General features: G+C 48.5%; 13 protein-coding genes across 13 annotated transcripts; 6 read left to right on the plus strand and 7 right to left on the minus strand.

Moving 5' to 3' along the window:
* Nucleotides 1-121: 121 nt before the first annotated feature.
* B9G98_04503 (Peroxisomal targeting signal receptor) lies at nucleotides 122-1,897 on the plus strand (the record flags this gene model as incomplete). Its single annotated transcript, XM_024811060.1, has 1 exon — nucleotides 122-1,897. One exon carries the CDS (start codon nucleotides 122-124, stop codon nucleotides 1,895-1,897), a length of 1,776 nt encoding a protein of 591 aa, XP_024666828.1.
* A 181-nt stretch (nucleotides 1,898-2,078) lies between these two features.
* B9G98_04504 (Origin recognition complex subunit 1) lies at nucleotides 2,079-3,986 on the plus strand (the record flags this gene model as incomplete). The annotated part of the gene is made up of 1 exon (XM_024811061.1): nucleotides 2,079-3,986. The coding sequence occupies one exon, from the start codon at nucleotides 2,079-2,081 to the stop codon at nucleotides 3,984-3,986; it is 1,908 nt and encodes a 635-aa protein (XP_024666829.1).
* Nucleotides 3,987-4,000: 14 nt separating this feature from the next.
* B9G98_04505 (Septum-promoting GTP-binding protein 1) lies at nucleotides 4,001-4,621 on the minus strand (the record flags this gene model as incomplete). Its single annotated transcript, XM_024811062.1, has 1 exon — nucleotides 4,001-4,621. One exon carries the CDS (start codon nucleotides 4,619-4,621, stop codon nucleotides 4,001-4,003), a length of 621 nt encoding a protein of 206 aa, XP_024666830.1.
* A 577-nt stretch (nucleotides 4,622-5,198) lies between these two features.
* Nucleotides 5,199-6,395, plus strand: B9G98_04506 (Ketol-acid reductoisomerase, mitochondrial; the record flags this gene model as incomplete). The annotated part of the gene is made up of 1 exon (XM_024811063.1): nucleotides 5,199-6,395. The coding sequence occupies one exon, from the start codon at nucleotides 5,199-5,201 to the stop codon at nucleotides 6,393-6,395; it is 1,197 nt and encodes a 398-aa protein (XP_024666831.1).
* A 201-nt stretch (nucleotides 6,396-6,596) lies between these two features.
* On the minus strand, nucleotides 6,597-7,007 carry B9G98_04507 (NEDD8-conjugating enzyme Ubc12; the record flags this gene model as incomplete). The annotated part of the gene is made up of 1 exon (XM_024811064.1): nucleotides 6,597-7,007. One exon carries the CDS (start codon nucleotides 7,005-7,007, stop codon nucleotides 6,597-6,599), a length of 411 nt encoding a protein of 136 aa, XP_024666832.1.
* Nucleotides 7,008-7,141: 134 nt separating this feature from the next.
* On the plus strand, nucleotides 7,142-7,600 carry B9G98_04508 (putative RNA-binding protein C22E12.02; the record flags this gene model as incomplete). The annotated part of the gene is made up of 1 exon (XM_024811065.1): nucleotides 7,142-7,600. The coding sequence occupies one exon, from the start codon at nucleotides 7,142-7,144 to the stop codon at nucleotides 7,598-7,600; it is 459 nt and encodes a 152-aa protein (XP_024666833.1).
* Nucleotides 7,601-8,223: 623 nt separating this feature from the next.
* Nucleotides 8,224-8,568, minus strand: B9G98_04509 (Transcription initiation factor IIA subunit 2; the record flags this gene model as incomplete). Its single annotated transcript, XM_024811066.1, has 1 exon — nucleotides 8,224-8,568. The coding sequence occupies one exon, from the start codon at nucleotides 8,566-8,568 to the stop codon at nucleotides 8,224-8,226; it is 345 nt and encodes a 114-aa protein (XP_024666834.1).
* A 146-nt stretch (nucleotides 8,569-8,714) lies between these two features.
* On the plus strand, nucleotides 8,715-9,519 carry B9G98_04510 (hypothetical protein; the record flags this gene model as incomplete). The annotated part of the gene is made up of 1 exon (XM_024811067.1): nucleotides 8,715-9,519. The coding sequence occupies exon 1, from the start codon at nucleotides 8,743-8,745 to the stop codon at nucleotides 9,517-9,519; it is 777 nt and encodes a 258-aa protein (XP_024666835.1). The 5' UTR covers nucleotides 8,715-8,742.
* A 50-nt stretch (nucleotides 9,520-9,569) lies between these two features.
* B9G98_04511 (putative 26S proteasome regulatory subunit rpn9) lies at nucleotides 9,570-10,718 on the minus strand (the record flags this gene model as incomplete). The annotated part of the gene is made up of 1 exon (XM_024811068.1): nucleotides 9,570-10,718. The coding sequence occupies one exon, from the start codon at nucleotides 10,716-10,718 to the stop codon at nucleotides 9,570-9,572; it is 1,149 nt and encodes a 382-aa protein (XP_024666836.1).
* Nucleotides 10,719-11,442: 724 nt separating this feature from the next.
* On the minus strand, nucleotides 11,443-13,848 carry B9G98_04512 (hypothetical protein; the record flags this gene model as incomplete). The annotated part of the gene is made up of 1 exon (XM_024811069.1): nucleotides 11,443-13,848. One exon carries the CDS (start codon nucleotides 13,846-13,848, stop codon nucleotides 11,443-11,445), a length of 2,406 nt encoding a protein of 801 aa, XP_024666837.1.
* A 305-nt stretch (nucleotides 13,849-14,153) lies between these two features.
* Nucleotides 14,154-16,058, minus strand: B9G98_04513 (hypothetical protein; the record flags this gene model as incomplete). The annotated part of the gene is made up of 1 exon (XM_024811070.1): nucleotides 14,154-16,058. The coding sequence occupies one exon, from the start codon at nucleotides 16,056-16,058 to the stop codon at nucleotides 14,154-14,156; it is 1,905 nt and encodes a 634-aa protein (XP_024666838.1).
* Nucleotides 16,059-16,240: 182 nt separating this feature from the next.
* On the plus strand, nucleotides 16,241-16,978 carry B9G98_04514 (hypothetical protein; the record flags this gene model as incomplete). The annotated part of the gene is made up of 1 exon (XM_024811071.1): nucleotides 16,241-16,978. The coding sequence occupies one exon, from the start codon at nucleotides 16,241-16,243 to the stop codon at nucleotides 16,976-16,978; it is 738 nt and encodes a 245-aa protein (XP_024666839.1).
* Nucleotides 16,979-17,006: 28 nt separating this feature from the next.
* B9G98_04515 (AP-2 complex subunit alpha-2) lies at nucleotides 17,007-19,805 on the minus strand (the record flags this gene model as incomplete). The annotated part of the gene is made up of 1 exon (XM_024811072.1): nucleotides 17,007-19,805. One exon carries the CDS (start codon nucleotides 19,803-19,805, stop codon nucleotides 17,007-17,009), a length of 2,799 nt encoding a protein of 932 aa, XP_024666840.1.
* Between the last annotated feature and the right edge of the window lie 1,014 nt (nucleotides 19,806-20,819).

Consider the following 20,819-nt stretch of genomic DNA (forward strand, 5'->3'; position numbering starts at 1 on the left):
AAGCGAGACCTCGGAAGTTAGTTAGCCGAGCGGAATAAACCATTGGTCACGTGATGCTTATGACTGCATTAGAGGGGCAAAAAGTGCGGGGGACCAACCTACCATCTTTACACTCTCCACAATGTCGTTCATGGGTGGAAGCGCTTGCGCCGCTGGGGCTAATCCATTATCCCAGATGGCCAAACAGCAAAGTATCGATAGAACTCACCAATTTGAGCAAATGCAGGGGAAGCAAGGTCCGGCATCGCTTCGCGGAGACAACCGACAGATGTCCGCGGCCGACCGCCAGCTTCTCCAAGGTATGGAGCAACACCAAGCCAGCCCTGTTAGCTTCCAGTATGCTGATATGCGAAACGAGCTGGGTAAAATGGGTCCCCAACCCGGTCCTTCTGCTGATTGGTCGAAGGACTTCAACAGCCAGTTTGCCACACCCCGTGCGAATTCTCAATGGGCTGCGGAGTTTTCGCCCGGTCAACAAAATGCACAGTTCTCTGCCAGTCCTGCTCATGCCACAACTTCTACCGGACCCATGGGTTACATGCCTACTATGATGGGTGGAACCATGGGAGGAATGGGTATGATGAGGCCGATGGGCATGCAGCCGCAAATGCAGGCCACACATTCTCGAGTAGTTGAGCTGGACGATAACAAATGGGAAGAGCAGTTTAAAAATATCGAGTCTCAGAGTGCCAAAGCGACCCCTCAGCCCGAGGTAGTCGCTGAGAACCTTCAAACTGGGCAGGAGCAGGAACAAGCTGAAGGCGATGAAGTTGAGGTAGCGGATCTTTTGGATGAGAAGGAAATTGGAATCGAGGATGGCTATGATGATGCTTGGTTCCGAAACACTGATCAAATGTACCCGCCTGGTTGGGACGATGTTTGGGACCGTATTAAGGATCAGGTTGGCGACACAATGGCCGAGGGTGCACGTACTCGAGCAGGGGACTTTACCAGCGATTTCGATATCTATGCTGGGTCCAACCCCCATTTTGCCGATTACGAGTTTGCCGAAGAAAACCAGTACAGACAGGAGGACGATCCTTTCGTCATGGGAGTTGCCTTGATGGATCAGGGAGCCAAGCTTAGTCTGGCTATTCTTTGCTTCGAGGCTGCTCTCGAACGTGATCCCAACCACGTCGAAGCATGGTCGCGACTTGGGTCTGCTCTTGCTCAGAATGAGAGTGAGGAGGGGGCTATTCGTGCTCTGGAACAGTGCGTGAAGCTTGATCCCACAAACGAGCAGGCCCTCATGAACTTGGCGGTGTCCTATACTAATGAAGGCTACGAAAATGCTGCCTATGCAACCATGGAACGCTGGTTGGCCACCAAGTACCCTGACCTGGTGGCTCAGTTCGACAGGACCGCCAACTGGGACCAGGTTCTACACAGCAAGGTCACTGATATGTTCATTAAAGCTGCACAGCTGTCTCCAGACATTGCTAATATGGATGTCGACGTCCAAGCTGGTCTGGGCGTGCTGTTCTATGGTAACGAAGAGTATGATAAGGCTATTGACTGCTTCCGGGCTGCTATCTCAGCACGGCCTGATGACCCCCTTCTTTGGAATCGCTTGGGTGCCACTCTGGCCAACTCCAACCACTCTGAAGAAGCCATCGAAGCGTATTATAAGGCGCTCGAGCTGCGCCCGTCGTTCGTACGCGCCCGCTACAACGTCGCCGTTTCGTGTATTAATATCGGCTGCTATCGCGAAGCAGTCGAGCACCTTCTTTCCGCTCTCTCCCTCCACGAAACTGGTACCGACAAGACCGCTGTGAACTCCAAAAACTTGCATGAAACCCTCCGCCGTGTATTCTTGGCAATGGACCGTAGAGATTTGCTCTCAAAGGTGGGCCCCGGAATGGACCTGGAAGCCTTCAGAAGTGAATTCAACTTTTAAAATTATCTAGATCCCCCCTCTTTCTATAGAGACTTATATATTGAGAACATGCATGATTGCACGTCGTTCACTACGCTCGTTATCTAATTTGCACATCCCTTGGGAGTTGACGCGACGCTTGTGTTTTGGTATTTATTTGAAGGCCTGATTGTATTAACGATACCCTCAGAACCATCACAATATGTGGGAGCTCATAACGTCCGGGAGAGGACGGCGAACGCAAATAGATGGGATAAGAGGGCTCATAGGGGAGCTGCGGCCCGGTGATATAATTGAGGTTGGCCATGGCTTTGGCATTATTGCATCGTTTCAACAGACGGAAACCCAAGAACTCCGAGTCAGAGTTCTATTTCTGACCCAAGGTACCGAGGAACGAGAGCTCATTTTGACAACGGCCATGATCTATGCACCAGTTGAAACAGTCAAACAAAAGATCACTGTGGTGACCAAAGCACGTTTTGACTCGGTAGACGACGCAGAAAAGGATCAATTTTATTTCTGTTATCGCGGTCAAGATCGGAAAGGACGATTTTCTGATGAATTCAACTTTGACACTTTGATAGGGAATGCTCAGGGTATCTCTGAGCAACTTGCAGATCTGTTTCGCGAGAAGTTTGAAACACCGAAAAAGAAGCGTAAAGTTGCTCGTGGATTAATGGGTACCCCTAAAAAACTATTTCCGCAAGAGATTCCTGAGCCAATTGCGGAGGTAACTTTCGACTGGAGTTCGGGGTCTGATTCTGAGGAGTTCAAAGATGAAGAGACGGACAAAATGGAAATTGACACTGCCAGCAGTGTTGTGGACACAGCATCTCCAAAAAGGGCCCCGCAGACCCCTCGAAAGAAGCGAGCGGTCGAGATTCCCAAAACCCCACGAAGCGCCAGATCGAAGGTTCTTCCATCAACCCCTCACAAACACGCCCCTTCTACGCCTCATCAAGAAGCCCGAGATCGGTTGCATATTTCTTCTCTTCCTGACTCTCTTCCTTGTCGCGAGAGTGAGTTTTCACAGGTTTTCATTGCCCTAGAGAGCGCTATTCAGGCAGGAACGGGAACTTGCGTCTATGTGAGCGGGACACCTGGAGTGGGTAAGACAGCTACTGTCCGCGAAGTTATTTCTCAGCTAGAACTCCGCAAAGAAGATGGCGAGCTACCCCCCTTTGTTTTTTTAGAGGTGAACGGTATGAAGCTCACCCATCCCAACGTTGTGTACGATCTTCTGTGGAAAGAAGTCTCGGACAAACCTAATATGAGTGCCTCGAATGGAATGAGCGCATTGGAGTCTGTTTTTACAAAAAAAGACCCCTCGCGGCCGGTCTTGGTCGTGCTGGTTGATGAACTCGATCAGTTGGTCACGAAAAATCAAAGCGTCATGTACAATTTATTTAACTGGCCAGCACTTCCGAACTCAAAGCTAATTGTTGTTGCAATTGCCAACACTATGGATCTTCCCGAGCGGCTGCTCACCAATAAAATTTCGTCGCGGCTTGGTTTAACGAGAATCCAGTTCCGCGGCTACACCTACCAGGAGCTCAGACAGATAATTTTCAGTCGGCTTGAGGGTCTGGATGTTGTTGATGTGGATGCTATTGAGTATGTTGCTCGAAAAGTAGCTGGTGTGTCTGGAGACGCTAGACGAGCCTTGGACCTGTGTCGCCGAGCAGTCGAGCTGGGTGACGGCAAGACAATCAAGATTGATCACGTACGCGAAGCAATTATGGAGTCACATGTTACGCATATGGAAGAATTCTTAGCCAGTCTATCTGTGGTGTCTAAGGTACTTCTCTGTGCGATCATTGTCCGAGCACGGCGATCTAAAGCCAACGAGGTGCTATTAAGAGAAGTACTGCAGCAAGCCGAGCAGTTGGTCCATATGGGCAAGTCGTCTGCTATCAATGCCAAGTGGCTGTATGGAAGTGATGTCCGATTACGCGGGTTCCGGTACGCGGTTCAGGAGCTTGTCGAGGGAGGACTGATCTCTCAACAAGTGATGAAAGGCGAAGCGACACCCAACATTCGGTTGAATGTGGCACCGGAGGCCATGAAGAAGATTCTCGACTATGATCCAGATGTTGGCGAAATGCTTTAGAGAGATAAATACTTTTACCATTGTTGATAAATCAGAATAGGCTCGCCTGTGGCAGCGAGCTCTGGGATCGTAAGTTTTAGGTCGAACGTCTTGGCGAGCACAATTTTAAATAACTTCTGCACGTTAATCCCCATAGCCGTTGAGCAGAACACCAGCGGTGCCTTCATGGCTTGGGCGTATTTTTTGGCCTGCTCGGTGATCTCCAGCTGCTCTTGGTCGCTCATCTCATAAAACATGTCAAATTTCGTACCCACAAGTAACGGCACTGCTGTGCGGTTGAACCCGCGAGCTTGTCGGTACCAGTTGCGAACTGAGTTGAGGGTTGATTTGCGGGTCAGATCAAACATAAACACCAATGCCGCGGCATCGTTACAGACCAGAGGAAGCATATTGATAAATTCTCGTTGGCCGCCCAGATCCCAAATACTGAATGTGATTTGCGTGTTGCGGATGTTTACGCTTTTTTCCAGAAAATTGACACCTAACGTTTGGATGTAGTCGTCGTCGAATGTGTTGTTGACGTATTTAACCATTAGAGATGTCTTGCCAATTTGAGCATCGCCAATGAGTCCGACCTTGACCGTTACCTGCTGCTGTTGGTCATTTAAATCAACCGGCACCCTGTCGCGACTCATGTAAACAAACTGCTTAGGTGAGTTTCGAATTTGAACTTTAGGGGTGTAAAGATCGAGAGCAGCAGACCGGAAAGGGTTTTGGGGGATGCGGGGGGGGAGGTGGAAATTTCAGGGCGCTTATCGGGTTCTACCCCAAAATTTGGGCTGATTCAAATTAAACTGGGGGACATGGTCGTGACTGAGGTTCGATCATGGCTTGTGAAATGGAGCGTTTTCGGCACAGGGGCGCCGAAGAACAGCGAAGTCGCTACCGATAATGCATAAGGCATGGGCCCTCGGTGTGCGCGAAATTCAGTCATCAGTGCTGCATGGAGGTCTGCGTGGGAGGATTGCGGGACCAATGGGACGAACCGGGCTGGAAATTTCAGCACCCAGCACCAGAGCGGCAATGACAAAATTTACCGAGGACTCAGGTTTATTTTGCTGGGATTGGGCAGGTAAAACCCCCCTACATCACCGTATTGCCCGCCGAGTAAATGAGTCGCCATGCATGTGATTACTGTCCGATATCGGAGCCACAGATTGGCATATAAGAACCCCATTTGTCACGTCACCCATATCTTTCCCAAAAGCAAGCATGTCTGCTCGTATGATTATCTCGCGCTCCAACAAGGCCTTCATGGCCCGCGCTCTTATGCGTGCTGAGGTCCGTTCGTTCTCTGCTCTGGCCCGTGTAGCCACTCGCCCCGCCGCTCCTAAAGCTGCCATGCCCTCTCTCGTCCGTGGTGTCAAGAACATCAAGTTTGCTGATGACACCGAGACTGTGCACGAGCGTGCCGACTGGCCCCGTGAGAAGCTGCACGACTACTTCAAGAATGACACTTTTGCTCTTATCGGTTACGGCTCCCAGGGCCACGGCCAGGGTCTCAACTTGCGCGACAATGGTCTCAACGTCATTGTCGGTGTCCGCAAAGATGGCGCCTCCTGGAAGGCCGCCATTGAGGACGGCTGGGTCCCCGGTAAGAATCTCTTCTCTGTCGACGAGGCTATCTCTAAGGGTACCATTGTCATGAACTTGCTCTCAGACGCTGCTCAGTCTGAGACGTGGCCTCACATCAAGCCCCAGATCACCAAGGGCAAGACTCTCTACTTCTCTCACGGTTTCTCTCCCGTTTTCAAGGATTTGACCAAGGTTGAGGTCCCCAAGGATGTCGACGTTATCCTTGTTGCTCCCAAGGGCTCTGGCCGCACTGTGCGCTCTTTGTTCAAGGAGGGCCGTGGTATTAACTCTTCCTACGCCGTCTGGCAGGATGTTACCGGCAAGGCCGAGGAGAAGGCTATTGCCATGGCTATTGCCGTCGGCTCTGGCTATATTTACCAGACCACTTTCGAGAAGGAGGTCCACTCAGATCTTTACGGTGAGCGTGGTGCCCTTATGGGTGGTATCCACGGTATGTTCCTTGCGCAGTACGAGGTTCTTCGTGAGCGTGGCCACTCTCCCTCTGAGGCCTTCAACGAGACTGTCGAGGAGGCTACCCAGTCTCTTTACCCCCTCATTGGCAAGTACGGCATGGACTACATGTACGACGCTTGCTCTACCACTGCCCGTCGTGGTGCTCTCGACTGGTCTCCTCGTTTCAAGGATGCTTTGAAGCCGGTCTTCAACCAGCTCTACGATGCCGTCATTGATGGTAGCGAGACCAAGCGCTCTTTGGAGTTCAACTCTCAGCCCGACTACCGTGACAAGTTCGAGAAGGAGCTCCAGGAGATCCGCGACCTCGAGATCTGGCGTGTCGGCAAGGAAGTGCGTAAGCTCCGTCCTGAGAACAATTAAGCATCTTTCTCTTGCACAGAGTTCTTGCCCTTGAAGGGTAGAACGCTTAACCTTCCCCTCCCAAAAAAAAAAAGAAGAGATCTGAGCAAGATGTTTTGCCTAGACGAATAAAACAGATTATGCTCTGATTTTCAGTGGCCCTGAAGGGTTAACTTTATTAATATTTACTTATTTTCAAGTAGGAAATTCCCATCCACCCCATCAAACAACCTTGTCGAAGACCTCTCCGCCGACTACCTGACCCCGCATTGACCTCTGAACTTCTTGGGCGAAAACTGCCGGATGCTGTTGCAGGCTCCGAGCCGCAGCCTTATTCAGAGGATCGTTTTGATTAGGCTCAAGAAACAAAAACTGGATGCCGACCGTGACCTGATCGAGACTCAAGACAGGCTTCCAGTCTTCACGGAGGATGTTGAGACACACATTTCCCACCAGATCCACATTGGGATGATAAATTTTTTGCTCACATCTAACTTTGGGCGGCTCAATGGGGTAGTTTTGATTGATTGAGAAGCTGAAACTGAACTTGCCGCCCTTATAGAGGCCTTCATCTGCGTACAGCTTCAATCGAAAGTGCATCAGGTCGTTCGGGTCAGGGAACTCCAGCTCCATGTTCTCTGGAAGCGTGATCTCACTGATATCCTTTTGTACTCGTAGCTGAGCGCCCGTCACCTTCTTGCCGTGCCTTCCCTCTGCCTTCTCCTTGTCGGCTTTAGACTTGAGCTCCCAGATGTTCAACATTACAAATGTGGAAACGGCTAGACGGCAAGGAACTAGAATCCAATCAGATATCAGACAAGGATAGAATTGAAAATAAGACCGACACTAACTCAGAATCAAAGCCGCCAGTAGCAGTGCAACCGGTTGTCAAGAAATTAGACGTTCCCAATCTCTTACGGCGGGGTCCCAAACGGCAAGATAAGAAAACCAAAGCACCGTATCCGAATCGGAAGAAGGGTGCTGATAGCTTTCAGCTTTTTGTGGGCAATCTGTCTGCCGACGTGACGGACGACAAGTTGAAAGAGGTGTTCAGCCAGTACAAATCGCTGGTGCAGGCATTTGTTGCCAGAGATCAAAAAGAAAAACCTCGCGGGTTTGGCTTTGTTGGATTCACAAGCCCAGAGGACTACTTTAATGCCTTCAGGGAGATGAACAACAAGTACATTGGCAGCAAACCGGTTCAACTAAAGAAGGCTAGGCGCTAGCTAGCTAACTACGCATTTTGTTTCCTTGACTGGGCTCTCCTTGTATAGATGCTCTTGCGGCCCAGGCATGTCTATAAACACATCTGAATTGCTCAGTAGTAAAGAGTCTGGATGAAGTACGACATAGTCTACAATTTGTTTGCAAGAGACTGCAGGATTGTTTTGCCGGGCTTCCAGCTCCTGCTCAATCAGCTCTCGTACCTCCAGGCATCGTTGCAACCTCAGATTGGTTAAGAGAGCAACTTGCCGTTCTTGCGACGCTAGTGTGCTCAATAGAGGGTCAGTGTCCATGGTAAATGTGCCACTGCTGTGCTGCATATAATACGCATGGGCCCGGTTACCGTTTCGGGATCATCTCGCGGTGCGGGAAAACAAGTAGTATACATGGTTAATAGCATGAATTTTCAATTATTTAGTAGAATTTTACCCCGCAGTGAGCGCAGATCCAAGCAGAGAGCGGACCACAGAGGAGCACTGTCTGCCCAAAACCACTATGAAGTGCAGACGCCCATAGGGTTGATACTTCGTTTTGAAGGAAGAGAATAATAGAGAAAACAAAGAATAGATAAGTGATGGGCCCAGGGGACCAGTACGAATAGACACAAACGGTGTTCTAGTGCCTTCTATTCCTGGGGGCGGCGAGAGTTGCAAGCAACGATCTTGATTTTGTCGGCATTGACCATATCGCCGTCATCCATTTTGAAAACAACATCTGTGACAATAAACGTCCACACATCGTCGCAGCATCGGTAGGTCCGCAAATGTCCTTTGAGTTGCATTCGGGCCTTGACGGTCTCTCTCAACTGGTCCGTCATGACTCGGTCAAAATGCGACATGATCCGTACGGCGGACTGCGGTTCAATATAAGACTCGCTGATAAACTGGTCCAGCGCCTCTGTCAGTGCTGTTCCAATAGAGCTACGCCGGTAAAGCTCATAGTACAACTGGTTATTAGCCGGAGCACTCATGATGACAAGTTCCCAATCCTGAGTCACTGGGGGTTTTTGTTCCTGGAGATGCAAATATTAAATAGTGGGTTAGAATGTAGTCTACATCCAAGTAGCAGAAAAAATTAAAGCGGCTGCTTTCGCGCTGCCCAAGCTTTTGTTGTGTTGATCCGACATTCTGATTTGTCGTTTGTCATGAGTGTGTTTCGGGTGATTGGAAGCCCAGCTGCGGCAGTAAAGGCATCGTTATCTGCCGGTCAAACCATCAAGGTCGCATATGCAGCTGTCGCAGTATCCAAATCTCTCCTAACTATCGATAGAGGTCACTATGCTTCTCTGGCCGGTCCAGCTGAGCTTGTTCTTTCTCCGCAGTTCTCTCCTAGCGTGTTCGAGCTGAGCCAGAAGTGGACTGTAAACCCCAGGAACCTGGTTGCCTGGAATGCCACATTCAACAACAACGTTATGGAGGGTCCGGGCGAAATGGTGCTCAGCGGGCGGGGCGGAATCTGCCAGATTGACGTTGGCGTCGGAGAAACACTGGTGGTCGAAGCAGATAAACTGGTCGCCCACACTGCTTCTGCTGGCAGAACAATTTTCAGAGAGTCACGATTCGATGTGGCATCAGCCTGGACCTCGTGGATGTGGGCCGGAGTGAAGGACGCTGTTCAGTGGATTGGCAAAAAAAGTGGAGAAACCGTAAAAGGCGTCTCTTGGCTAGTGTCGAAACTTGGTGCACCAAAGTTCGACGCACCACAGCTCAAAGCAGCACAAGAGGCAAGCGAGGCAAGCGAGCCAAAGGAGCCAAAGGAGCCCAAAAGGTCCTTTGAAATGCCACAAAACGTTCTGACCGTTCTCGCCAAAGCCCGTCACTACAATGCCGTCATTAGCGACAAGGCATTCCACTGGACCCACTCTCCCAAGTACGTGTTTAATGGACCCTGCAGTGTGCTTATTGCTGCATCAAAGCATTGACTTCAAAATGACATTTATTTACGCTCTATCTAACCTGTAGACTAACGCCTTTACGCACGTGTCTGTGCCCAAACCTGCTTTCCCTCAGTTTGCATCCAATCGACCAGCGTATTGACTTCTCTATCCCAATCACCAAGCTTTGACCGCATAACCGCAATCTGGTCATTACTGAGAACCCTGGGCTGGAGCCAAGTGACGGTTACTGTTTTGTCGACCTGGTCGATGGTACCTTCGATGAGTCCCAGAGACAGCGCCTTGAGGACAAGGATCTCGACCTTGGAGCCAGTTTGGAGCTTGGTTTCTGTGGCAATAGCATCAAATGGAAGCACGCGATCAGTGGTGGGGCGCTTGAACACGCACTCACACAACGCCATAAGACAAATCTTTTGGTCAAGGAAGGCAATAGACGACTGCACAATTGGCGCTTTCTCAAGGCTGGGCTTGATGTTTTGGAAGGCAACAATATCTCCGGAATTCACAGCAAACACCAGGTCGTGCAACCACTTGTACTCGCCATCGAGGGTCTGAGCAATCGGGTGCAGAATAAGCTCGCCAAAGTTGTAGATCTTGTCACCCAAAAGAGCCGCCACAGCGAGATCATAAGCCTTCTGCTGCTGCTGCTCACGAGACAACGTATTAATATCAATACACGCAAGGTATAACAGGGCGTTCCGGTAGTAGGCAGTATACTCCCGCTTGTGCTTGTAGTATTCGCAGCTGACACCGTAGTACATTGCCATAATTGTAGAATCTGTAGTTTGCAGCTCGTCAACAAGCTTCGAGGCGCTGTCAATGATTTTGCGCGCCCGGGGCACCTCGCCTGTCTGCAAGCAGTAGCTGGCGATTCGCAACTCGGCAAACTTGCGCACGTTTTCGTCCTCGACCTTATCGCAAATCTTCTGCAAAAACACAATCGATTCCTGTGGCGTCGCACATAGCTCGGAAGCACTGATTCCTAGTGATACGTATGCCAAAGGATTGATCTTATCCTCAACGGTGGCGAGAAATTGCGTAAACAGCTGGTGTCGATACAGTCTCGACCGCTCGTCAGCGAACAGTTCGACAACCTTTTGCGTGAGCTGATGCCAAAGCTTGCGCTCGTGCAAATCTTCTAGCTCATAGATTTGTTCAACAAGCTCCGGTTGCTCATCTGTAACCTGCATCCGCAGATTGGTTATGGCCGTTAAAGCGTCTGGCATGGCTGATGACAGATCGAACCTTCGCCCTCGAGATACATGACAGAGGGCGAGCCAGACCTAAATCCAGTATTTTTCACTCAGGGTAAAGCAAACAAGTTATATAAAGTTCGTGGGGGGCTATTGAGAGTATCAATGCGCAACGTGGACCCGCAAGAGGTCATAGACTTTGGGAAAGCTAGCGAGCTAAGTCAGTACCTGCCGCGGATGCAGGTGGTCGACTCAAAATTCGGGAGGGCTATATTCATGGACCATATTGGATCCGATTTCTTGCTGTGTGAGTTCAAACCCAAATGGCTTTTGCAGTCACCCGATGCACCTAAGAATGCAAAGCAGTGTAGGACATGTGCCATTCGGAAAATGCGGGGCCAGCCCCGACAGTTTTGTCCTTTACAATTAGCGTCCAAGTCCGAATTGGAGAATTTGTTCAGCGAAATGGGCGCATTGGATCATATCCAGGTCGCCCGAGCATTTTTACAAAGTCCTGTGCTGGATTTATTGATCTCTGCCCAAACCACGGGCAGTGTATATGATCCACCCACTGCGAGCTTCTTGAACGCAATGTCGGCACGAGATGTTACGATAATAGTAGAAGGTCCAAAGCCTCGCATCAGGATCGTTGATCTCGACCCCAAGTGTGCCAACAAAATAACCAAGTGGAGGGAGACCGAAACAAACCTCCAACCGTACTACCTTCAAGAATCAAAAGATTGTTACATATATAAGCTCAAGGAAGATTAAGGTGACTACCAAATTGACGATCTTCGGAGACACTCGTAGTGCGAATAGGCTGTGTTGGAACCTCCGGCTCTTGTTCTTGATACTCGCCATCTTCAGAGGGCTCGCGCAGTAATGGTGCACGCATTTCCTCATCAAAGTCCTTTTCACCAGTGAAAATATAGACCATAGAGAGCATAAATAGCGATGTGAGGACCAGCCCCACGATAATGCCGAGAAGAAGAAGCGTGTGCGTCTTCATGCGGAATGGGGGTTTTAAAAACGGCGAGTGAACCCATTCAGGTGAGATAAACGAATCAATGAAAAACACACTACTTCCAAGGGATGTGAGACCTCGTGTTTCCGCCCATTCAGTAACATATACAGATTGGCCAAACCCAGAAACCAGTCTGATGGCCAAAACATTCGAAGATAGCCAGTGCATGGCTAACTCTTCTTTAGCAGCTGTGAGTAAGGGCTTACCGTCAAACATGTCTTGGCTGTGATTTCCAGGGATCAAGTGAAGCTTCAAGAGTAATTCGAGCTGAGGGTTATCTCGTGTGAAGTTGGCCGCTGCCAGCGCTTTCGTGTCCGGAACAATAATGGTGTAGTTCTCATGAGGATTTAAGGCATAGCCAAACCCAAATTCTTCTAGTAAGTCAACAAACTCCGATCGCCCGCCTGCTTCGATCAAATCAATAGAAGTGATCTCCAGATTCGAGGGTAGAACAATGTCTTCGATAATGTGGGCAACCCCGTTGTCGAAAAGAATGTCGGCACTGCTGGCAGTCACAGTGGTACCCGAAACATTCACATAGTACGAGGAAGAAGATGAAGATTTTTCAACCATTTCTATGCTCACTTTTTGCCCAGAAAGATCCCTAGTTGTAACGGCTCCAGAGTCAGTGTAGACCGGGTTTGCGTAGATCATGGCATAGAAGAACTCACGGAGAACATCAGTATTGTTTCCCATATATGCCATTAAAAGCTTTTGAGACTCCCAAGCCTCGCGCGATGGCAATAGCAAAGTCCAGCTGTTGCTCAGGGGTAGATTGACCAGTCCCAGGGAGTCCAAGAAATTCAACGAATGAGACGACATAAATAGTGGACCAATCGCCATCGAAAAACTAGGAGGGGCTGGAATTTCGCCTGGCACAACATAAATCGTAGCACCTCCAGTTTCGTATTTTTCAGAAACGACTGGTTGCCAGTTCACAAACATCGTACCCGACGAATGTGTTGAGACATGCATTCGTTGAGGTAGATTGGATCCTTTCAGCGTCATAGCACTATCCACAAGTGTGTCAGTTTCTTCGTTAGTAGGAACAAGCGACCCCTTGGCAAATTGATAAAGCACCGAATCAGCTCTGAACTTGTAATTGCCTCGAGCACTGAGCTTGCTGTCGTTATCTAACGGAGCCTTTGGAACAAAAATAGTGATCGGATCCGTGTATGTTCCGTCAAGTAACCATTCATAACCGTACAAAGAAACCTCACGTGCAAAAGTATATCCTCCCAGTGCCAAGACGTATTTTTCGGGCGTGAACTCAATAAGAGTGCCTTCATCCAACAATTGCGAATAAACATTCAAAACACCGGTCTTTGAAGGCACCCAGCGCTCGATTGCACCTGAAAAGTTGCCGAAATCAGACTCCATACTCAAATCTGTGTTGATAAAAAACTTGGTGCCATCAAGCATTGTAACTTCACAGGGTAAATCTTGAGGCTTTAAAATACCTTGAGCCATATGTCTCCGAAGAATGCGATCCCTATCTGACTGGCCATGGTTAGATGTGAGGTATTTGAGCTCGATATCGTTAAAGAACTCAAGAGCGTCGTTAGAGGGAGCAAATAGTGTAACATTTCTCTCCAAATGTGCACATCCACCCTCAATGCTCGCAATTTGCGAAAATGTGCTTAATTGCCGATGATAGAATAGCGATTTGCACAGCTTCTCGGGCACCTCGACAACCTCGGAAATAGCATGAACCACGCCCCTCTGAGCAGACGCAAACAGATTCTGTTCGACCAAACGAGCTGGACTGCGGTTTATAACTCCATTTTCTAGGTGCACTTGCACATTTTCGCCATCCTTTTTGAGATAGGAGGGCACGAGCAAGTCGGCCTCTCTTCCGGGGGCGTCGAAGACAATTGTGTCGTTGAGGAAGTGATATAGCAGCTGATCTTTGGTCATGGATTCAGAGTCGTATGCCGCAAAAGCGGAGTTTATCGGCGCTAAAAATGTCGAGTTATAGCTCTGATTGATAAGGGGAACCAACCCATGGCGCTGTAAAAGCCCTACGAGGACTGAGAACTCGGACCTGCTTGATAGCACATCAATGATTGTTTTGACAGGGACCTCACTCGTAGCTACACTGCTTGAGAAAAGCCATATATAAACAAACAAGTATAGCATACAGAAAAAGGTACGCGAAGATTATTAAAAGGATGGGCTTATTAACAGTGTTTCCGATATGAACGGGGTCGAGGCGGGGGGAAGGAAACTGATAAGAGAGGTTTTATAAGACACACAAGATAAGCAGGTGCATTTGAGTTATTTAGAGTCTCTCATGGGTCTCCCGAGCCAACAGTAGTAAGGCTGGCAACTTAGTCGAAACTCTAGTTTTTTTGTGCCTGCGCCACGTGCAGCGTGCATGAAACGCCTCACTAATACCAATATAGATCCTTACAAGCATATAATTTAGTATTTACAGCAATATTCTAGACATTGGTGCTAATTTCGCTCTTGATATCAATACCTGTCCAAAGCAAATCAGTAGCAGTTTCAGAACCACCTTGTACAAGCTGCTTTTTGGGCTCGACGGGCACGGGCTCGAATAGACCGTTTGTCAACATCTCAATAACTCGCACAATGCCCAAAAAGAGATTCTCGCTCAACATACCAAAGGCGAGAATAATCACCGGAGATGTAGCGACGTAGCTCTGTGTCGCAGAGTACGACGCAGGGGAGCGGAACATAAGCGAGACGGTGGGTGCAACGACTGAGGCAACACCGGCTGTGAAAAGCAGGTTAGAGTTCCAGTAACCGATGGATTCTAGTCTGCGAGGCACAGGAGTCTGCGATTCCATGGTGAGCTTGATGGTGGTGCACTTCATGCGGATGAACAAGAACACCAAGCCACACAAAGCAGCCAGCGGCCAAATCGGAGTCAACAACATCACATAGCCAAACGTGGAGGTAGCAACCAGAAGTTCCTTGTTGATATCAAACGGAGCAAGTTGCTGTTGGAAACGAAGCCATTGACCATCTTTGGACTTGGTATCGGGCTTCATGTATGCTTTGGCAACTTGCAGCCCGTAGGGTAGCATCGTGTCGGTAAGAATACCAACCAACTGGTTCGTAACCGAAAAATAGATTGCCTGTGTCCGCAAGCGCAAGGTGTTCAGGTTGAACTCCGAAACAATGCCCACCTTCTGGCCGAATGTTGACTCACGGAGCGGCATAACGTAGTTGATCATCCGGTTACCGAAAGGCAAGTATAGGTACGCAGTCAAAAAGATGGGAGTGTAGTTGAGCAAAAATGTTGCGAAAAACATTGCTTGGTTGAATTGACGGCTGTAAACCTCCTCGCTGCTGGGATCTGACCACGCCAGCCAAGCAGTCAAAATCTTGGAATAAACAATGGAGAATAGAGCACCGCCGACAACACTCGCGCCAGTAGGAACCAAAGACATGATCGATTTGAGAGGGCCATCGTAGAGCTGGGTGAAAAATACCTCAGTGAACAAGATAGCGACCATTCCTAGAACATAAATCATACCAAGGAGAATACCGACAGGAATAAACATGGCGAACCTGATCTGACTAGTGGCAAGCGCTGTCTTCTTGTATCCAAGACGCGGAGTCACAATACGAGAACAGTGAAGAGTATTCCATTCAGCACTAACACGACGCTCAATATAACGCCAGTAGATAAGGAAAGCAGCGGCCCAAATGAGCATCAGCAGCGAAAGCAATGTCGAAAAAGGTTGGCCAAGGAACATCCAACATGCACCCAAAGTGGCTGGAATGAGCAATTGCTTCAACATGTACCTAAAGAATCCATAAAGCAATCCAATATTGTCACCATATTGCAAACGAAGCCGGTTGTAGCTGACGGTAATGCAGCGCGAAGAATCAAGCAGCAATTTGCTGTTTAGAGAAGGAGAACCAGCCGGAAAAGCGCCCTCCACACAAGGCATGGCCAGTACATTCGAGCCGATAATCGTCTCGTATACTAGTCGGCGGCGTACAGCAGGGTTGATCGCGTTCTTACCTTCGTTGACAAAATCCACCGGCTGGGTTGAGACACCAACTGCCCAGTCACGGACCTGACCTTCTGCAGCCACTTCAACAAGTTTCAAAGGTTTGATTCGAACTACGACCAGCGCGGTCTTGTCTACACCCGGGCGAATTGTGGTGTAAAATCCGAAAGAGGACAAATGCTGGGTGACCGATTCCAGAGCTCGTTGGCGCTTCTCACTAGACTCGTCCAGCTTCACAATAACGGCATAGTCTGGTTGCAGTGCGTGCAAATCCACATCAATTGCTGCATGCTTTTCCGAAGGCACAGGCTTCCGCTTGAGTGCACCCTTAGGCTTGTCACTTCCTGTAGCTTCTGGCATTGCTGACCGATCGTTGCTGCGGGTAGCCCACGTAGACGAGGCATTTAGGAGATCTGGCAACGTCAATGCCTAAACAATTGCAACACAATAAAGTGATGCCATACACTACACGGTTGAATAATACATCGCTTCAATCTAGTATATAGTCGAGAATCCGCCCCGGAAACTTTAGCAGATTACAAATGAGCCGAGCAAGTCAGTTGGAGGCTGCGTACAAGGCGGTTGTTGAAGAGATTGCATCCTTTTGCAAAACCCACCAGCTCAACACGCCGAATCTTGTTGCTGTGTCAAAGTACAAGCCCAAGGAGGATATCTTGACTTTATACAACCTTGGCCATCGTCACTTTGGCGAGAATTATGTGCAGGAGTTGACCGAGAAAGCCAAGGAGCTTCCCGACGACATCCAATGGCACTTTATTGGCAACTTGCAGAGCAACAAGGCCAAGATTGCTGGTCAAATCCCCAACCTAGCCTATGTTGAGACCCTTGACAGCGAGTCCAAGGCTACGAAACTCAACAATCAGCGAGGCACTCTGCCCCCGCTAAAAGTATACATCCAAGTCAATACATCCGACGAGGAACAAAAGTCAGGCCTTTTTGATTTCGCTTCTATCGAGAGTTTAGCAAAGCATGTGGTTTCAAATTGCCCTTCGCTGACCTTGGTCGGTCTTATGACCATTGGTTCGCTTTCACAGTCGAAAAGCGAGAGCGAGAACCAGGACTTTAAAAAACTTTTAGCAATCCGTGAAAAGTTGGCTGACTCCCTCAAAGTCTCTGCCGGGTCTTTAGGCTTGAGTATGGGCATGAGCTCCGATTACCTCGAGGCCATTCGTCAGGGATCAACCAATGTTCGAGTTGGAAGTCAGATTTTTGGTGGCCGTCAAACTAAAGAGGAAATTCAAGCCAACAGTTCTTCTTGATTGGTCTTATATATAAGTGCTACATATTTTACAGCTGATATGCATTACTGACGTTTTTCACTAAGATTACCGAAACAAGCTTTTTCGTTGTCCGAACAGTTGCTCGGTAATTTACACGGTTAGCATCGAATTCAAGACGACAAAGACACCCGAAGTTGCCACTGCTAGTAGTTTGAATCATTCCCGCACCAAAAAGCACATTTTGTTGGCCTGCGACGACAGATAGCCCCCAGTTTAAACCACCAAGCGCATCCGCATCATCTTTCACAATGGGCTGCTGCCAAGACAGGGAGAAATTCTTGAAATCTTTCTTGAATTCTCCAGCTACACCAATCTGGTCCCATCTCATGGCGAAATCCTGGGCATTGAGTGTTACTGGGCGCATAAACCGCTCAATCGTGATAGGCAGCCTAAATGACATTTCGTTGAGGGATCCAGCCAGATACGTAACTCGTGCAATAGGTGACAATGCAAATGGTTGCTTAGCCTCACACATAATGACTTGCTCTGTTACAGCAGAAGGGCGCAAAGAACTCGCCGGTAGGCTTTTGGAGGAAACACTCAAAACAGAGCTTTCCATAGGATTTGTGAGCTGGACCGAGACCGAAGATAGAGCAACATTGGAGACGTTCTTCAAATACAGAATGACGCAACCGATGTTTTTTGAGTACTCATATTTGCATCCAACTTGCAAAAGCGCGTCTTGGTACAGCACGGCTTCAGAGTGGGTCAACATCTGTCGGAATCCATGCTCCCAATTGGACGATAGCAATTCAGATTTTCCAGTAGTTTGGGGTGTTTGAGCAGGGGCTTCTTCCTGAATTGTTTGCGGAAACCCGGTGGGGGTCTGCGGTTTGGACCCCCCAGACCCCAAACTAGGAGAAAAGGAGCCGCCGCGGCCGGTGATAATGGGAGTTAGCTTCTTGCCTGTAGCCTGAGCTCTGAGGGACTGGTTTCTGTTGACAATGTTGGATTTTGCCAATGTGTTTTGTCTTGCCAGCGCGGATCGAGATTTTAGTGAAAGCCGTTCGCCAAGAGGCGATTCTTTGAGAACAAACGGCGGCATCTCATCACAAACTGTGGGCAATAAATAGACATTTTCTGGCTGAAGGAGGTTGTGGTACTCACACGAGCGCTGTTGAAGTTCCAAATCGCCTGAATCAAGATACAATTTGAACACATCAAGAATCTGGGGTCTGATCTCTTCAAAAAGGTTGGCAAATTTGAGGTAGGTAGTTAGCAAGTGGTAGCGAACTGGCGGTGAGCATATTGACCACAGATCCTGTAGAACAAGAAACTGCTCTCCTGGACGACATCCAGGTTCATGAGCAATTTGGTTACCAAATTCGCCGAGAAAGTAGGCACAAACACGACCGGTGTTATCTGAGCATCGTGGGCCCTTTGCGTACTCGAGTGCTGTCCGCGTAGCATATGATTGAATTGTATCGTTATTGACAACGATCTGAACCATTCTTTGCCACACTTCATCAGGAACCTGGCTTCCCCCGACCATCAGTAAAGAAAGTGTCGTATCCACGTACCACTTGAGGGAAGTTGCGAACCTCTCGATGACATCACTCAGGCGAACAACCGTCTCTTCTCGGAGATCCAGTTCATGAGATGAGAGCTGGTCAAGTAAGCTGGCCGCAATATGTTCGATATTTTCGTCGTTGCAGAGATGATATAGTCCGTCCAAGGCCCGTCTGCGAACTGAAATATCTTTATCATTGAGCAGTGCCAAAACTGGGTCCAGCAGATGATCAATACCTTGGAAGGGTGTCAGAGCGACCATCGAGTTCAATGCAAGATAGCGCAGATTTGTGTCTTTACCTTCCAAGCACCGTTTCAATGAGTTAATCGTGTGTTCTAACAGTACACCATCATCCATATCGAGGTGCACAAAGACGTTGACGGCCTCTAGGAACACAGCATTCCGCATGTTAGCAGACTGAGAAGAGCTTGATGTGGATCCACCTGGCGCAACTGTGATGGCCCATTCAAGAATCATCGAGATAGACTCGTGCAGAGCATAGGAAACAGCTTCATCTTTGGTTGGTGGGGGGATTTGAATCAGTTCAAGTAGCTTGATGATAAACCAAGGAGCCGGAACATCGTAGTAAATATACTCGGAGGATACTTTCTGCTCAAAAAGGAGGTGGTGTAGTTTACGAGCAGCGACAGCAGCTGCCCGCTCAGCAGATGCTGCATCGTTCTCGGCAATAGCTTTGATCAATGATGCAACTGAAGTAGCTACTCCAATATCTTGAACATCCAGAAGCGCAATGATGCGCTCTGTCCATTCGGGCTGAAGTACTGTTCGGTCTCGGCGATAAAAACTCAGAAAAGTTAAGGCTGCCTTTTTCCGGACCGAATGAGAAGATGTAGGAGACATCAGAAGCTTGACAATCTCAGTAGCCAATTCTAACGGAGGATCCGCGATTGCACTCACAAAGTTCAAAGCCATAGAGGTGTTCAGATCACTTGATGAAGCAAGATCATCTTCCACAGCCGGAATGGCCCGTTCGATTGCTGACTTGTTATCGCTGCACATCAATCCCATCGCCAGGTATCCAATTTGTTTGCCATGGGACTTTGGCATGGTCAATAACGGCAAGATATCAGACGCGTCAAAATCAACTGGGTAGCCGAGAGTGTAGATGTATGCAAGTTTGGCGACATACTTCTTGCGCTTGTAAGCGTTCAAGTTATTGTCCCGAAAATTCTGTTTGATGTTCGCAATTTCAGCATTGATCCGAGCCTTCTCCGCCTCGTATGTCCGCAGTTCTCGCAAATCTGCGATGAACTGGGTCAGCCCTCTCATCGCCATCGCTGACCAATGCTACGATCCCTAGGAGCTCGCCAAACAATATATAGAGTCAAAAACGGCCTCGAGGCTGCCATAACCTGGAGAGAAGAGAACTTGAGATACAGATTTCTCAAATTGACATACTGGAACTAAACCTAAGGTATCCAGAGATATGTGCTAGGTAGTCTTGAAATTGGAGCGGTTTGCCTTCAAAGCTTGTAGTTATAAAAAAATTTGTGCACTTTTACTATGTTCAATAGACCTACACCGCTGCGAAACAAACGATCTCGGGACAGCATATGCCCGTTTTGAGACCAGTAACGGTTTTAATCATCCCACATTCTATGTCAAGTCTTTCTGCAGTGATGGCTCGAAATCAGATCACGTGAACCCTGATAAGCATAAGCCTTCAGTTAGGACATCAGTGTGAAATATGTTTATTAACACAAAAAGGCAATTCCATTCATACTAGTATACCAGAACAAGGATAATCGTTAGGGGTATACTTGGGGTGATTTGAATGCGTAAATATCGATATAATGCCGAGGTCACACGCTAAATCGAAGTATGAACGGGCCTCCGATCGGCACTGTAGGCTTCTGCATGAAACTTGTAGTGTGGGAACATATTTTATTTGGCGATTACACACCTGCAGACTTGGAGTGAGCTGGTTTGTATGAAAGAGGAGATCTAGTAGCATAAGGACTCGGCGTTACAGTTATTTCAATAAACCTACTCAACCGTAGCACCAGGAGCAAAAATCCCTGCTCTGCATTCGACTACTAAGCAACTGGCTCAATGGTGCTTCAACCCACATTTTGCAGAATGCATAGGTGGCGCTCATCAGGTTAGTCTAGCGAGTTACCCTGTTAATTAGACTAGTTAGAACGATATCGTTGCATCCTTACCTTGATTGAGCCTCTAGCCTTCAGGCCAGTTCAGTTTGCTTTTCTTGGGTACCTATTTACAGCTGGTTTACCCGCCCTGATTCGGCTTCGTATTCAATGCAGATGGCGTTGGGAGAGACGACTTTGG

This window comes from Wickerhamiella sorbophila, assembly GCF_002251995.1.
Source record: "Wickerhamiella sorbophila strain DS02 chromosome Unknown contig2, whole genome shotgun sequence".
Taxonomy (NCBI): Eukaryota; Fungi; Ascomycota; class Dipodascomycetes; order Dipodascales; family Trichomonascaceae; genus Wickerhamiella; species Wickerhamiella sorbophila.